This window comes from Ranitomeya imitator, chromosome 7, assembly GCF_032444005.1.
Source record: "Ranitomeya imitator isolate aRanImi1 chromosome 7, aRanImi1.pri, whole genome shotgun sequence".
Lineage (NCBI taxonomy): Eukaryota > Metazoa > Chordata > Amphibia > Anura > Dendrobatidae > Ranitomeya > Ranitomeya imitator.
The window spans coordinates 89,469,233-89,485,815 of record NC_091288.1 but is presented as its reverse complement, the minus strand read 5'-3'; the positions used below and the strand labels follow the sequence as shown (position 1 = coordinate 89,485,815).

General features: G+C 43.0%; 1 protein-coding gene across 1 annotated transcript in view; it reads left to right on the top strand.

Moving 5' to 3' along the window:
• The window catches only part of LOC138644803 (aldehyde oxidase-like), a 145,202-nt gene extending 129,091 nt beyond the window's left edge, over positions 1–16,111 (top strand). Inside the window, exons 26-35 of the mRNA XM_069733622.1 lie at positions 1,066–1,293; positions 1,703–1,798; positions 1,965–2,093; positions 2,235–2,309; positions 8,709–8,761; positions 10,955–11,069; positions 11,348–11,413; positions 12,171–12,359; positions 13,133–13,300; positions 15,428–16,111. Coding sequence (XP_069589723.1) covers positions 1,066–1,293; positions 1,703–1,798; positions 1,965–2,093; positions 2,235–2,309; positions 8,709–8,761; positions 10,955–11,069; positions 11,348–11,413; positions 12,171–12,359; positions 13,133–13,300; positions 15,428–15,478 — 1,170 coding nt within the window. The 3' untranslated portion in view covers positions 15,479–16,111. The remainder of the gene's footprint in view (positions 1–1,065; positions 1,294–1,702; positions 1,799–1,964; positions 2,094–2,234; positions 2,310–8,708; positions 8,762–10,954; positions 11,070–11,347; positions 11,414–12,170; positions 12,360–13,132; positions 13,301–15,427) is intronic.
• Positions 16,112–16,583: the final 472 nt, after the last annotated feature.

The following is a 16,583-nucleotide window of genomic DNA, read 5'->3' as shown; positions in this document are numbered from 1 at the left end:
TCCTTTATCCTGAGCCCCATCCTGGTATATATATATCACTTATCCTGGGCCCCATCCTTGCATATATATCCTGCCCTGGTATATATGTCACTTATCCTGGGCTTCATCCTGGCACATATATCCCCCATCCTGGTATATGTGTCCCTTATCCTGGCTCCATTCTGGTATTTATCCCCTAACCTGGTATATGTTCCCCGTTTTGCCGCTGTTCTGTAATGCATAGAAAAAATAAACAATTATACTCACCTTACCTCTGTTCCCCTACTGCGTGACATCCTCTTCTCAAGCTGGAAGCTGACTTCAGCATGCAAGCGTCAGAAGCGCATGACGTCACGGCCATTAACCACCAGTCATGTGCACGCCAACGTCAGCTGCTGGCCTCTGATTGGCCGGCATTGGGTATTGCCATGCACGGACACAGTGGGTTTGTGCGCCGCAATGCACTTCAATTGAATTTGCATCTGAGGACGCACATCCAGTTGAAATTTGTGTGGGCGTCAGCAGGCCCCTCACCTACAAGGGCCCGGTCGTGGTCTCAACCTCTTCGACTGTGGTCGTTACGCCCCTGCCTGTGAGCTATAAAGTGAGTGAAGAGCAGGAAGCCTCCTATCTGTGCTGTGCTGTCTATGGGAGAAATCACTGCAGCTCGTCTCCTCCTCCAGAAAACACTGGATTGCAAGTTATAGCATGGACTGGACTCTCTTGGCGTTGCTTCCCCATGTCTTATTGGACCTCTATCCTTTCCTTGTCTACTTCCATGTCTCCTCCACAGTTTTTGATTCTTGTCATTTATTCTTCATTCAGTAAGTTTTTAATGTAATGTTTCAATAATATGTATCTTTCCTTGTATACCATTTTCTGGTAGTTCATGGCCTACTCCACTTTTTCTTCGGCGTTGTAATGCTTTTGGGAGAACTCCACTACTTTGTACCATTTTACATGTGGGGAGAGCAGTACTTTAACATGCTCTCAGCTCTATTACATAAACTGTGCTATTGGATTATTGTTTAGCTAATCTGTATATTGTAGTAAAATAATATGCTGGTATGTATCAACTCTTTTCAGGTCAGGGAGATAAATCTGCACAGAGGAATTAGCCAGAACCATTTGAAACAGGAGATAGATGCCAGAACGTTGATTATGTGCTGGAATGAGTGCACGGAGAAGTCTTCCTACCACAACAGAAGGTTGGCCATTGAAGATTTTAATAAGCAGAACTATTGGAAGAAGAAGGGGTTGGCCATAATACCTTTGAAATATCCCATCGGATCAACTGCTAAATTTTTTGGGCAGGTAATGCCAATTAGCCATGATGTGTTTTTTTTTTTTATTCTAGATTGGAACAGTGCATTCCGTTATCTCCTAAATCTGTTCCACCATGACTTTTAGTGTCATACTTTGTAGCAAAAGCAGATTCAGCAGTGACAGTGCTTCTCCATATACAGTATGTATTCGCATAATATGCCATATTATCAAGGTTTTATCAGAGATCATCATTCAGCCAATGTCTTTCATTTATATTATTTCCCCCAAAATTGTCATGTTTAGTAAAAAAAAAAAAAAAACTGAAAAAAAAAACAACTGAAAAGTTTAGTTTATTAAACAAAGGTAAGATTTTTTGTGTGGACTTTTTTTGTATTAACCAAAGATAATCTCCAAAATGATCATTATTTTATGCAACACTCACTGCTCTTGGTTGTAGGCGGCTGCTCTTGTCCATATCTACTTGGATGGATCGGTCTTGGTCAGTCATGGAGGTGTAGAGTTGGGGCAAGGTGTCCACACAAAGATCACGCAGGTACACCAGTAAATTAAATTTGACTTGTTTAATCCATGTGAAGAGTGTTTTAAATATAAAAAATGAGATTCATACAAGTGTCATAATTTACAGATTGTTTCCGCAAAGTATTTCCATTGTGATAAAGATACTAACGTTTTATTTACTTGTATTTTGCTTTGTTTAGATTGCAAGTCGTGAACTTGAGATCCCAGTATCAGATGTGCATGTAGTGGAAACCAGCACAGCTTCTGTTCCTAACACAATACCGTCTGGGGGATCTCAAGGGACTGATGTCAATGGCATGGCAGTTCAGGTGATCCCCTATACAATATTATAACATTTATCTGATTTATACTTCTATGAATATTGTAAAAAGCTATTGGGCTTTTATAATAATTTGTGGTTATATGAATCAGCATTTTGCTTCATTGTGGTCTGTCTTTTGATTTCACAGAGTGCATGCCAGAAACTCATGGAACGACTAAAACCCATTAAAGAGGCAAATCCTAAAGGTTCATGGAAGGACTGGGTAAAAGAAAATTTTAATGTTTACTAATTAATATCACTGTATTATTCCTGTGGTACAAAAAATACTTGCAAAGTGATTTCAACAAAATACTCTGCATGTTTGGATATGATGGTGATTGCACAGGCAATTCAGTGAAGACTGGCTGTGACTGACGCCAATGTGGACTGCTAAAACATGGTTGTGTGGGTGGACCTTCCCTCTAAGAGGACCTGTCAGCACATAGAAAAATTACCAGCTTTTTATCTTATTTTGTTTCAGCTGCTGCCCTAAGTATTTTTCTTCTTTTTTCTGTTAAATCTGCTATATGGTTTCAGAGATATGAGTCTTCAGTGCTATTTTTTATGGTCTTTACGAGGAGGTGAGGTTCACAGGATCCTCTGGGGCGTGTTTTTTGGCTACTCTGTCTCATTAATCTCTGAGCAATGCCCCTCTTGGTAAAGACAGTAAGAATTAGCACTGAATATAAAAGCTCACGTCTGGAACCAGTTGGCGGATTTTGAAAAAAGAAGAAAACAAAATAGTGGATCAGTAAGACTGAATTAAGAGCAAAAACGTCCCACTTTTATTATTTTTATTTATATAGCACCATTGATTCCATGGTGCTGTACATGAGATGGGGTTACATACAAATTACAGATATCACTTACAGTAAACAAACTAACAATGACAGTCTGATACAGAGAGGTGACGACCCTGCCCTTGCGGGCTTACATTCTATAGGATGGTGGGGATGGAGACAATAGGTTGAGGGTTGTAGGAGCTCTGGTGTTGGTGAGGCAGTAGCTTCAGAAGTGGTGAGGAGGCAGCGGGGTCAGTGCAGGCTGTAGGCTTTCCTGAAGAGGTGGGTTTTCAGGTTCCGTCTGAAGGATCCGAATGTCTTGGAGGCGGTTGGGTGAGGAGCGGATAAGTGTGGAGGAGAGAAGGAGGTCTTGGGAGGATCAGAGATTACGTGAGGGAAGATATCGGGAGATTAGTTCCGAGATAGATGGAGGAGACAGGTTATGGGTGGCTTTGTAGGTCAGTATTAGTAATTTGAACTGGATACGCTGAGGGAATGGGAGCCAGTGAAGAGATTTGCAGAAAGGGGAAGCGGAGGAGTAGCGAGGAGTGAGATGAATTAGTCAGAGTTAAGGATGGACTGGAGAGGTGCAAGGGTATTAGCAGGGAGGCCACAGAAAAGGATGTTGCAGTAGTCAAGGCGGGAGATGATGAGGACATGCACAAGCATTTTAGTAGATTGACGGGTGAGGAAAGGATGGATTCTGAAGATATTTTTGAGCTGGAGGTGACAGGAGGTGGAAAGAGCTTGGATGTGCGATTTGAAGGACAGGGCAGAGTCAATGGTTACTCCGATGCAGCGGACTTCCGGTACGGGGGAAAGTGTGATGTCGTTATTTGTGATATATTGGTCAGGTATGGAAGATCTATGAGATGGAGGAAAGATGATGAGCTCAGATTGTCCACATTGAGCTTGAGGAAGCAAGAGGAGAAGAAGGAGGATATGGCTGATAGACACTCCGGGATTCTGGACAGCAGAGAGGTGACGTCTGAGCCAGAAAGGTAGATCTGAGTGTCATCAGCATAAAGGTGGTACTTGAATCTATGGGACTTTTTGAGTTGTCCCAGGCCAAGTGTGTAGATTGAGAAGAGTAGGGGTCCTAGAACAGAGCCTTGGGGACTCCAACAGAGAGAGGATGGGAGGAGGAGGTAGTGTGAGAGAGGGAGACGCTGAATGTGCGGTTGGAAAAGTATGAGGAGATCCAGGAAAGGGCGAGGTCTTTGATGCCAAAGGAGGAGAAGATCTGTAGTAGGAGGCAGTGGTCAACTGTGTCAAAAGCAGAGGACAGGTCTAGAAGGAGAAGTACAGAGTATTGTCCGTTAGCTTTGGCTGTAAGCAGGTCATTAGTGATTTTGGTCAGGGCTGTCTCAGTTGAATGATGGGGGCGGAAACCAGATTGTAGATTGTCAAAGAGCAAGTTAGATGAGAGTGGGAGGAAAGTTCAGCGTGGACGTGCTGCTCCAGGAGTTTGGAAGCGAATGGGAGCAGCGATAGTGGGCGATAGCTGGACATAGCAGTTGGATCGAAGGTTGGCTTTTTAAGGATAGGCGTGATTATGGCATGTTTGAAAGCAGAAGGGAAGGTGCCAGAAGTTAGTGATAGGTTGAAGAGGTGGGTTAGGGATGGGATAAGTGTGGTGGTGAGGTTGGGGAGGAAGTGGGATGGGGTCAAGCGCACAGGTGGTGAGGTGCGATTTGGAGAGGAGATAATTAAGCCCCCCTTCAGTGGTCTTGGGGAGGGAGGTTATGGGGTTTGGGCATTGGTCTGGTATACAAAGGGATTGTGGTGGTTGAACAATGAAGATTTGCCTTGTTTGGTCGATCTTATTTTTAAAGTGTGTGGCAAAGTCCTCAGCAGATATGAGTGAGGTTGTAGGGGGGTGGGGGGGCGGAGGAGGGAGTTAAAGGTTTTGAATAACTGTTTGGGGTTGTAGGATAGGGAAGATATGAGGGTTGTAAAGTAGGCCTGTTTAGCAGAGGTGAGAGCAGATTTAAAAGCGAGTGTTGCCTGTTTGAATGCAGTGAAGTCATCTTGCGAATGTGTTTTCTTCAAATGCCACTCTGCAACCCTGGACAGTTGCCGGAGCTTTTTAGTGGTGTTATTGTGCCAGGGTTGCCTATTGATACGTCGCACTCTGCAATGAACGAGAGGGGCGACCGTGTCAATAGCTGATGCGAGAGTGGCATTGTAGAAAGCAACGGCACCGTCTGTGTTGTGGAGTGAGGATATGGATGCCAGTGGTAGGATAGAGTCAGAGAGCGTGTGGGAGTCTAGGTGTGCAAGGTTTCTGTGGGGGTGTGCATGTTGCTGGACATGGGTGACCGTTGAGGGATGAAAAAGTGAGCAGATGGTGGTCGGATAGAGGGAGAGGGGAGGTGGTGAAGTTAGATAGAGAGCAGAGACGGGTGAAGACCAGGTCTAGGGTATGGCCGTCTGTGTGGGTGGCTGCGGAGGACCACTGAGTAAGTCCAAAAGATGAAGTAAGGGACAGAAGTTTGGAGGCTGTTGACTGAGGGGTATCAGTGGTGATGTTGAAGTCACCCATGATGATAATGGGAATGTCAGCAGAGAGAAAATGAAGAAGCCAGGTGGAGAATTGGTCAATAAAGGCAGTGGCCGGACCCGGAGGTCGGTATATGACGGCCACTTAGAGGTTGGAGGGAGAGTAGATGCGGACAGAATGGACTTCAAAAGAGGGGAGGATAAGGGAGGATAGAGGTGTGATTGGGTTAAAGGTGCATTTAGAAGAAAGGAGAAGACCCACTCCTTCACCATGTCTGTTGCCGGGTGTGGGTGAAGTGTGGGTGAAGTGGAGGCCACCGTAACACAGCGCAGCAGGGGAGGCGGTGTCAGAGGGTGTTAGCCATGTTTCTGTGAAGCCAAGGAAGGCAAGATTGTGAGAGAGAAAAAGGTCATGAATCACATGAAGCTTATTGCAGATTGAGCGGGAATTCCAGAGTGCTCCAGAGAGAGCGAGCAGGGGGTGGGCGTCACAGGCACGGGTTTTATGTTGGAAAGATTGCAGTAGTTCGTATTAGATAGGAAGCGATAGGAGGGGGTAGTCATTCATGGGAAGTATGAGCTGTGTGGGTCCAGGGTTGGGAGATATGTCGCCAGCAGTGAGGAGAAGCAGAGAAAGGGAGAGCAGGTGGGAGAAGGAGAGTGGGCGACTTGTTTTATGTTTTATTAGGACACATTTGAGGTTGAGGAGCAGGTCAGTAGAGGAGGACAGGTGGGGAGGTAAGAGTGTAGTGGAGATGATTATTTGGTTAGAGGGTGCTGGGGTTTGTGGATAGCGAAGGAGAGAGAGGAATAGGGGAGCAAACACTGTAAGGGCATATGTAAACATGACGGAGTAAGATGGGTTAATAGAAAAGCTAGATTCAAGTAATAAGAAGTGCTTATTCAGCAGACATACCCAAAAGAGACAGATACATAGAGTGGAGTCCTGACTCCTGCCATGACTGACGGCCGTTGCAATAACTGCGGAGTCTTTATGCTTAGCTGTGTGATGCTTTGCTGGAGAGATGCGCGTGCCTGACCCCACACACGTGCACCCCTTAAGATGCTACTAAATGTATAAGACTGAGTAAAGGATCAGGTGAGAGGGATTGTGGGACCTGATTGGGGATAAATTAGCAATTGGCCAACACCCCAGAGGAGGTTACATGATCAAAGGTACTGGTCCTGGCTACAACCATATGCTCTAACACCTTGCACCAGATAGTATCTCCTGTGACCCCAGCATGGATGTGCAGCAGTAAGTATTTAATAAAATACAACAAATGAATTTAGCAAACATTCAGCAGGCACATTAAAGGAATTGTTGCAGGATGATAGGCAGCAGTTGACAGGAAGCAGAGATTGTACCATTAAAGGGAATGTTGCAGGATGATAGGCAGCAGTTGACAGGAAGCAGAGATTGTACCATTAAAGGGAATGTTGCAGGATGATAGGGAGCAGTTGACAGGAAGCAGAGATTGTACCATTAAAGGGAATGTTGCAGGATGATAGGGAGCAGTTGACAGGAAGCAGAGATTGTACCATTAAAGGGAATGTTGCAGGATGATAGGCAGCAGTTGACAGGAAGCAGAGATTGTACCATTAAAGGGAATGTTGCAGGATGATAGGGAGCAGTTGACAGGAAGCAGAGATTGTACCATTAAAGGGAATGTTGTAGGATGATAGGCAGCAGTTGACAGGAAGCAGAGATTGTACCATTAAAGGAATTGTTGCAGGATGATAGGCAGCAGTTGACAGGAAGCAGAGATTGTACCATTAAAGGGACTGTTGTAGGATGATAGGCAGCAGTTGACAGGAAGCAGAGATTGTACCATTAAAGGAATTGTTGCAGGATGATAGGGAGCAGTTGACAGGAAGCAGAGATTGTACCATTAAAGGAATTGTTGCAGGATGATAGGGAGCAGTTGACAGGAAGCAGAGATTGTACCATTAAAGGGAATGTTGTAGGATGATAGGCAGCAGTTGACAGGAAGCAGAGATTGTACCATTAAAGGAATTGTTGCAGGATGATAGGCAGCAGTTGACAGGAAGCAGAGATTGTACCATTAAAGGGACTGTTGTAGGATGATAGGCAGCAGTTGACAGGAAGCAGAGATTGTACCATTAAAGGGAATGTTGCAGGATGATAGGCAGCAGTTGACAGGAAGCAGAGATTGTATCATTAAAGGAATTGTTGCAGGATGATAGAAAGCAGTTGACAGGAAGCAGATATTGTACCATTAAAGGAATTGTTGCAGGATGATAGGCAGCAGTTGACAGGAAGCAGAGATTGTACCATTAAAGGGAATGTTGCAGGATGATAGGCAGCAGTTGCCAGGAAGCAGAGATTGTACATTAAAGGAATTGTTGCAGGATGATAGGAAGCAGTTGACAGGAAGCAGAGATTGTACCATTAAAGGAATTGTTGCAGGATGATAGGGAGCAGTTGACAGGAAGCAGAGATTGTACATTAAAGGAATTGTTGCAGGATGATAGGCAGCAGTTGCCAGGAAGCAGAGATTGTACCATTAAAGGGAATGTTGCAGGATGATAGAAAGCAGTTGACAGGAAGCAGAGATTGTACATTAAAGGAATTGTTGCAGGATGATAGGAAGCAGTTGACAGGAAGCAGAGATTGTACATTAAAGGAATTGTTGCAGGATGATAGGGAGCAGTTGACAGGAAGCAGAGATTGTACCATTAAAGGAATTGTTGACTTTTGACTTGGTAACAGGTCTTCCCTAACCCCTTAACAACCAGTGGCGTACATACAGTATACGGCTCTGGTTGGCAAGGGATGAATAGAGAGGGCTAAGCTAAAGAGCTATTCTAACCCGTTCATCAGCGGTGGGTTGTTATACCAGCCAGGGATCCTGAAGACTGAGAAGATAAATCACATCACCATAGAAGACATCTAAGCTTTGTCTGGAGCCTGGAGAATGCTGAGCCAAAGTGTGAAGCAATCCAAAGAAGGAAGGGGAATCCAGCCCAATGGACTGTAAAATTAGGATAAAACAAGACGTCAGCTGTACAGCCCACATGAAGGCGATAGCATTGCATTATTACCTGCTGTATAAATACTAATGTACTGTAATTTTTGTATAAATTATTGATATTTATATGTTTTTCTATGGGTGGTAAGGAACGGCTTAATGATTTTTCAAGAAAAGCACATACCCACACCCAAGTAGCAGATCTACCAACCATTGATCAACTGTAAGATTTCTAGATTTGTATATTGTGAGCAGAGCTTTATTCACTGCAGCAAGTTCACCTGAATAGTTTTCTTCTTCCATTAGAACTGATAATTGATTTTGTTTGATTTCTTCTACTCTCAGGTGAATGAAGCATTTTTGCAGTCAATAAGCCTCTCTGCTACAGGCTTTTTCAGGTAAATGTGTTCTTCTAACCTTTTTTTTTGCATTTGGTATTTGTTTGTAGTTGATTGCCACCAAAGGAACCACAACTCCCACAGCTAACCATGATGGCCACAGTATTATGGCCACCACAGATAACTACTCCACTCCCTATGAATTATGGACACCAGGCCGGACTGGCCATCAGGCACTTCTGGCAAATGCCAGAAGGGCCGGTGCCAGTAGTGGGCCACTGCACGCCGACTCACCCCCCCCCACCAGCGCCGCCGCCACATTCAACTATACCGGCATCTATGACGCCGCTACAGTTGAATGCAATGATGGAGGAGAGAGCGTCTGTTGACGCCCCCTCTCCCATCATTCCCCGCTCTGCCTCTGACACTGCGGGTGCGCGCACACTTACTGTGTGCCAGCCAGTGCAGCGGCAGCCGCCAAGACAGGAGCAGGGAGCAACGCGGGCACGAGGAGAGGTGAGGAGTGTGTTGTTTTTTTTTTTTTTACTGGACTGTGGGGCCATTCTGGGGGGGGGGGGGGGTAGAGATGCGGGCTGTGCTGTATTCTACTATGTGATTATGTGGGCTGTGCTGTATACTACTAGGTGGGCTGTGCTGTATACTACTATGGGCTGTGCTGTATACTGCTAAGTGGGCTGTGCTGTATACTACTACGTGGGCTGTGCTGTATACTGCTACGTGGGTGTGCTGTATACTGCTACGTGGGCTGTGCTGTATAGTGCTACGTGGGTGTGCTGTATACTGCTATGTGGGCTGTGCTGTATAGTGCTGTATACTGCTACGTGGCTGTGCTGTATACTGCTACTTGGGTGTGCTGTATACTGCTACGTGGGTTGTGCTGCATACTGCTACGTGGGCTGTGCTGTATACTGCTACGTGGGTGTGCTGTATACTGCTACGTGGGCTGTGCTGTATACTGCTACGTGGGCTGTGCTGTATACTGCTACGTGGGCTTGCTGTATACTGCTACGTGGGCTGTGCTGTATACTGCTACGCGGGCTGTTCTGTGTACTGCTATGTGGGCTGTGCTGTATACTGCTACGTGGGCTGTGCTGTATACTACTGTGTGGGCTATGCTGTATACTACTACATGGGCTGTGTTATCTTCTATGCGGGTTGTGCTATATACTATGCGGGTTGTGTTATATACTATGCGGGCTTTGCTATATACTATGGGGGTATATTATATTCTATGGGGGAGGCCGTGTTATATACTATGTGGCTGTGGTATATACTATTGTGGGGATATATTATATTCTATGGGGGAGGCTGTGTTATATACGATAGGGAATATATTACAGTATGGAGGACTATGGGGTGTATTTTACTAAACAAGTTAAATGCTGCATATTCAGATTGTTTTTTCTGGAACAAAAATCATTGTTCTCAGCAGCACATCGCCGGTGTAAACTGTAGATGTGCTGCTGATAACATGATACTGTATGGTGATCTATTAGTGATCGTTCTGTCCCCAACATTATTCCTCAGCTAGTGGAAAGAGGCCGGGAAACAAGCGTTGAACAACTTCAGTATTGTTGATCAAACTCATTTAGCGGCCAGAACTTACCGCTTGTAAATACAACCAAAATGCTTTTGTGTGATGTGCAATATGTTAGCATTTGGGGTCTCATTTTAAACTTTGCCTAGGGCCCCACTTTGCCTAAAACCGGCCCTGCCTACAAGTGTACAAACATATTATACAGTCACCATGTGACAAGTGGGCCTGTGTAACTTTAAATGCCAGGGCTGAATTTTAGTCCCAGTCCGGCCCTGATGAACACCACACTCTCCACTCAGTACGATTGCCCCCACAGCAGCACACTTAGTATAATGACCCCGGAAGCCCACCCCCCTTCAGTATGATGGTGCCATAGTCCCCATACTCAGTCTAATGGCACCACAGATTAAACATCCATGTCATAGCAAGTTATGTCATTATTTCTAATAGTCAGTCAGTCTATAAACTGCAAGGATTTTGGAGAAAAGTGGATTTTGGAGAAAAGTGAAGTGTTAGCATTATTATTGTCACATCAGTGAGACGCAGCAAGAATGTTCAAAATGTTCATCTACTCCAGTGTGAAACTATCTTGACGCTCTTTGGCCTCAATGCAAAATCTGTACCCCACCCCCAATCTAACCTTACACCTAGGTGTCCAATAAAGGCGTTATTTTCCCTTCATTTTATCCCTACAGGGGATTTGACAGAGAAATGAACTGGGACACAGGAGAGGGTAACCCCGCTCACTACTTTATATTTGGAGCCGCTTGTTCTGAGGTTGAAATCGACTGCTTGACAGGAGATCACAAGGTAGAGAGATCATGATGGACCTTGCCTTCTTGTAACCCTATATAATTCTTCTTACCACTGGTTACGCCATTTTTTGGTGAAATTAATATTTCACCTAAACTCTTCGGTGTTCATCTGACTGATGTTATAATATTATATGATAATTCCCCTTCTCTATGGAAAATAACATAATGGATAAAATCCTCTGCATATTTTTCTGACATTGTTGTTTCTAAGAAATTCTATGTCCTTTCATCCTTGTTCCTTAAGATTTTGTAAATATTTCTTTCTTCTACTAGAATCTCCGGACAGATATTGTTATGGATATTGGTTGCAGTATAAACCCAGGGGTGGACATAGGACAGGTACGAAGTTACTATTACTAGGACTGTGAAATATACACTCGACGTAAGGTTCGGTATAACTATTCCAACAAGTTTCATTCTCATGTTAGTCATTATTGGTATTTAAATAAATTTAAAGGGAATATATATATATATATATATATATATATATATATATATATATATATATATATATATATATATATATATATATGTGCATGTAGCTCTTTCAAATACAAGCTCACCAATACCTTGACATGGCCAGTCCATTCCTCCATTGCTGAGAAATCATTGTTTGAACTGATATGCAAATGAAGTTGAAGAACTATGATAGAGCTAAAGCCTCTGTCACTCCAGCTCTATTCCCGCCCAGCCACCTCTTCCTACTTGACTAACAGCCTTTTTACTGTGTAGCTTCAAGCAAAGGAGCCGTCAGTCAAGCAGGAGGAGGCAATTCTTGTTGTGGAATAGAGCTGGAGTGACAGAGGGCTTAGATCTACCATAGCTCCTTAGCCTAATTTGCATATCAATTCAAACACTGATTTCTCAGTAATGCAGGAGTGGACTGGCCGTGTAAAGGTATTGTTGGGCTTATCTTTGAAAGAGCTACATATAAATATAAATACTTGGGGGTGAAATCCTGCGGACAGATTTCCTTTAAAGGCTACTTTAGAAATCAGTGGGGGCAAAGCAGCCACCAATGTAGAATAGTAATGATACAGATTTTATTAGTATTCTGTACTGAGATATTTGCTTTTGTCTTGATTTGTATTTGCAGATTGAAGGGGCATTTGTTCAGGGGCTTGGTCTTTTCACCATTGAAGAGCTTAAATTCTCTCCTCAAGGAGTACTGTACACCCGAGGCCCGGCTCAGTATAAGATTCCTACCGTCTGCGACATCCCAGAACAGTTCTACGTCTCCTTGCTCACTGATGTTCCAAACCCCCATGCCATATACTCTTCTAAGGTACAAGTATCCAGTGCTGCATGTTGTCCGTATGACTTTGCCTGGCAATGCTGCCCAGCCCCATTCAAACAGATCACAATGGGCTGCAGTGCCATGCACCCCTGCAGAGAATGAAGATGATGCTCCAGCAAATGCCACGTCTTGTTAGTTCTGATGTTTGCACTTGTACGGGGGAATAGGAGAGTCATAGGAGAGCGTTATATTCCCCACTGGAATATTGTCTGGACACTGCCCCTCTGAGCAGGTCTGATAGAAAAAAAATCCAGTTAACTGTAATTATTTCTGACACCACCTGGGGGCGCTCACCGCATATGAATATATCATTTAACGCAATGAAAAAAAATCTTTATTGCAGAGAGCACCTCCTAATGGCATCTCCAGGAAAACATATCTTATGTAAAGGGGACTCAATCAGCTTTGACCTTTATAAGAATTCTCACTTTAAGTGTTAAAAAAAATTATAGGTAAACTTTTTTCCCCAAGATCACCGCTAAGCCCTGCACGGTCCTGAACAATGTAATAGTAGGGATCTATAATAATTTAATTACACTACATACGTGTTAACCAATAAACAGCAATAGGGATGTTACATTAAATATTAACAACAATGTATAATGGATATAAATACGCCTTCTTTGCCTTCAATCAGTAAATCGCTCTAGACCACCAGGAGGATGGTAAAAAATCCCAACAGTTTAGTCATTTAGGCCATTATGATGTTTGTTGAGAACTTTTTGGTCTGAATGATGGACTATTTGTGCTGCTTTCCGCAGGGTGTCGGAGAACCTGCTTTGTTCTTGGGTTCCTCTATATATTTTGCTATAAAAGATGCTATAACATATGCCCGAAAAGAGAGAGGGATGTCCGAGCTCTTCACCTTGAACAGTCCAGCCACCCCAGAGAAGATAAGGATGGCCTGTGGAGACCGGTTCACCAATATGGTAGGTATTCTTCTGGTAGGAAGTTCTAGTGCACAGATATAGCTTATGTAATAGCATAGGGGCGGTGCAACCAATGTGGCCGCACAGGGGGGGACCAAAAGGTGAGAGGGCCCATTTCCAGCTGGAATTGTGCAGTATGATGAGCTTCTGGACTCCAAGGGGCCCATGTACTGTTCTTCCCCAGGGGCCCTTTTCTGCCTGTGTCCGCCAGAAGAATACAGGGGGTCACCCGAGACATAAACCTAGGTCAGCTCTTTGTGAAATACAGTAGCACAGTCACTTGTGTGCAACCATAGCAAAGTGCTTGCAGCCATACCCTCCTCTTTGTAATACCTTATATGAAGGAACAAGGTGATGTATGTCACACACACTGTATGTTACAAACACTGCATAATACACACTGTGTGACCATGCTGTTACTAAGAAAATAATCAGTATAAAAAAACAAGATCGACATTACTGTGACCAAATAGTGGCGTGTAACATTTCTGCAGAACATATTAAGTGATTGAAGTATAGTTATACATTCACAGTCGAAATTGTTGGGACCCTTGAAATTGTTCCAGAAAATGAAGTATTTTTCTCAGAAAATTATTGCAATTACGCATGTTTTGTTATACATGTTTATTTCATTTGTGTGTATTGGAAAAACAGAAACAAACTGAGGAAAAAAAGGCAAATTGAACATCATTCCACACAAAACCCCAAACATGGGCCGGACAAAATTGTTGACACCCTCAACATACTGTAATTGTTTGCATAACCTTTGGAATAAATAACTGCAATCAGTCGCTTCCTATATAACCATTAACAAGCTTCTTACACCTCTCAGCTGGAATTTTGGACCACTTTTCTTTTGCAAACTGCTCCAGGTCTCTCATATTTGAAAGGTGCCTTCTCCCAACAGCAATTGTAAGATCTCTCCACAGGCGTTCAATGGGATTTAGTTAGTGGCCCCTTCATAACTCTATAGCACTTTGTTTCCATCCATTTTTGTGGGATTCTTGAAGTATCTTTGGGGTCATTGTTATGTTGGAAGCCCAATAACCTAGAACACAAACCCAGCCTTCTGACACTGGGCACTACATTGCGATACAAAATTCTTTGGTACTCTTCAGATTTCATGATGCCTTGCAGACAGTTAAGGCACTCAGTGCTAGAGTCAGAAAAACAAACCCAAAACATATTTGAATCTCCACCATATTTGACTGTAGGTACTGTGTTCTTTTCTTTGTAGGCCTAATTCCATTTTCGGTAAACAGTAGAATGATGTGCCTTACCAAAATGCTCTGTCTTGGTCTCGTCTGTCCACAAGACGCTTTCCCAGAAGGATTTTGGCTTACTCAAGTACATTTTGGCAAACTGCAGTCTAGCTGTGTTATGTCTCTGTGTCAGCAATTGGGTCCTCCTGGGTCTCCTGCTATTGCGTTTCATGTCATTCAAATGTTGACCGTTAGTTCACACTAACAATGATGCACTCTTTGCCTGCAGGACAGTTTGAATTTCTTTGGAACTTGATTGCTGTTGCTTAGCCACCATCCGGACTATCCTGTGCTGCAACCTTTCATTAATTTTTCTTTGTTGCCCACGTCCAGGGAGATTAGCTGCAGTGCCATGGGTTGTAAAATTCTTGATTATGTTGCGCACCGTGGACAAGATCTCTGGAGATGGACTTGTAACCTTGAGATTATTGATATTGCTCAACAATTTTGGTTGTCATGTCCTCAGGCAGTTCTGTTCTCCTCTCCTCTTTCTGTTCTCCAGGTTTAGTGCGGCAAAGACACACCCACAATGCAAAGATTGAGTCTACTGCTCCCCTTTTTATCTGGCTTCAGGTATGATTTTCATATTGCCCACACCTGTTATTTGCCAGAGGTGAGTTTGAACGAGCATTACAAGCTTGAAACAAAGTTGCACCTACAATTTTAAAAAGGTGCCATCAATTTTATCCTGCCCATTTTGGGGTTTTTGTGTGAAATAATGTTCAATTAGTTTTTTTCTCTGTTTTTCGATTAGTTCACATCATATTCTGTAAGTTATCACATAGATTGTGAACTGTAGTTAGATATGTGACATGTGGTACATCATTTTTTATTATTTGTCCCTTTACCTCTTTGTTTGTTGCAGATCCCAAGAGATGTGCCTGGATCCTACAACCCTTGGGCCATTAATGTATGAAGAGACGTACAGCTATGCACTACATGCTGTCTTTTCTCAATATTTTATCAGCTTGAAAGTTTTCTATTTTATTGTCTGTCTTAAATTTTATGAGAACTTTCTCTTGCTTGTCTCTTTTATTGGAAGAGCTTTTCCTTTAAAGTCTTCACGAGCCTAAGCATTATATCAACAGATTGTCCTAATTGACCATGGGTGGATGAAGAGTCTTTCTAATATCTAGATCTGTAGAAGGTGAAATAATTATTACAGAAATATAACTTCAGCTAAAATGGATTGAAAGCAAAATGTTACAATTACATTGCTGATCAATAAAAGCAAACAATGTATTAATAGAAAAAATATTCTTATCATTACATAGAGATTTTTAGGGGTTAGTAAGCTAAGCTGCTATTATGTGAGACGCGTGTCTGCTACCCTGCAATACTGTAAAGTGTCTCTACTCAACAGGTTACTTAAAAAAAAGTCTGGTTAAAGTGTACGGACCCTGCACAATGGTTTTTCTAAAAAATAATGGAGCATGCCACAGTTTTTCCTCTTGGATTCATATAGAACTCAACAGACTCCTATGTGTCTGCATGATATTGGAAGCATGTTGATGTACAGAACAGACAAAATAAATGACTTTTTTAATTACTTATTGCTTTGTTCAACTATAAGGATGTGCAGCAATGTAATTACTGTATGTATAAGCCGTGAGCTGAGAATGGTTATTACTTTTCTGCTGCTTAGTTGCTTTTCCATCTCTCTGTCCCTGTGCAGCATAACACTAATAGCAGTAATGTAAGAAAAGAAGCTTTAAAGAGGACCTGTCACTGGATTTTTTAATTTAATCACTTTGCGTATACTGCCGTACATGTACGTCACAGCCCTATATAGGGCAGATGCCGTGATTGCTGCTGCCTCTATAATGCATGACGTCTGATATATACACTTTCACATAACCCCGGCCTTTTAGGCCTTTGTGCAAATCATATGGAGGAACTAAAATACATTTTTACAAGTTTATTTCAAAATTGCAAAGTAAGATATGAAAAATGCACAACATTGTAATTATAATTGTTTGTAAAAAGTAAGCTACCGGGTTACACATTCTATGGTTAACTAC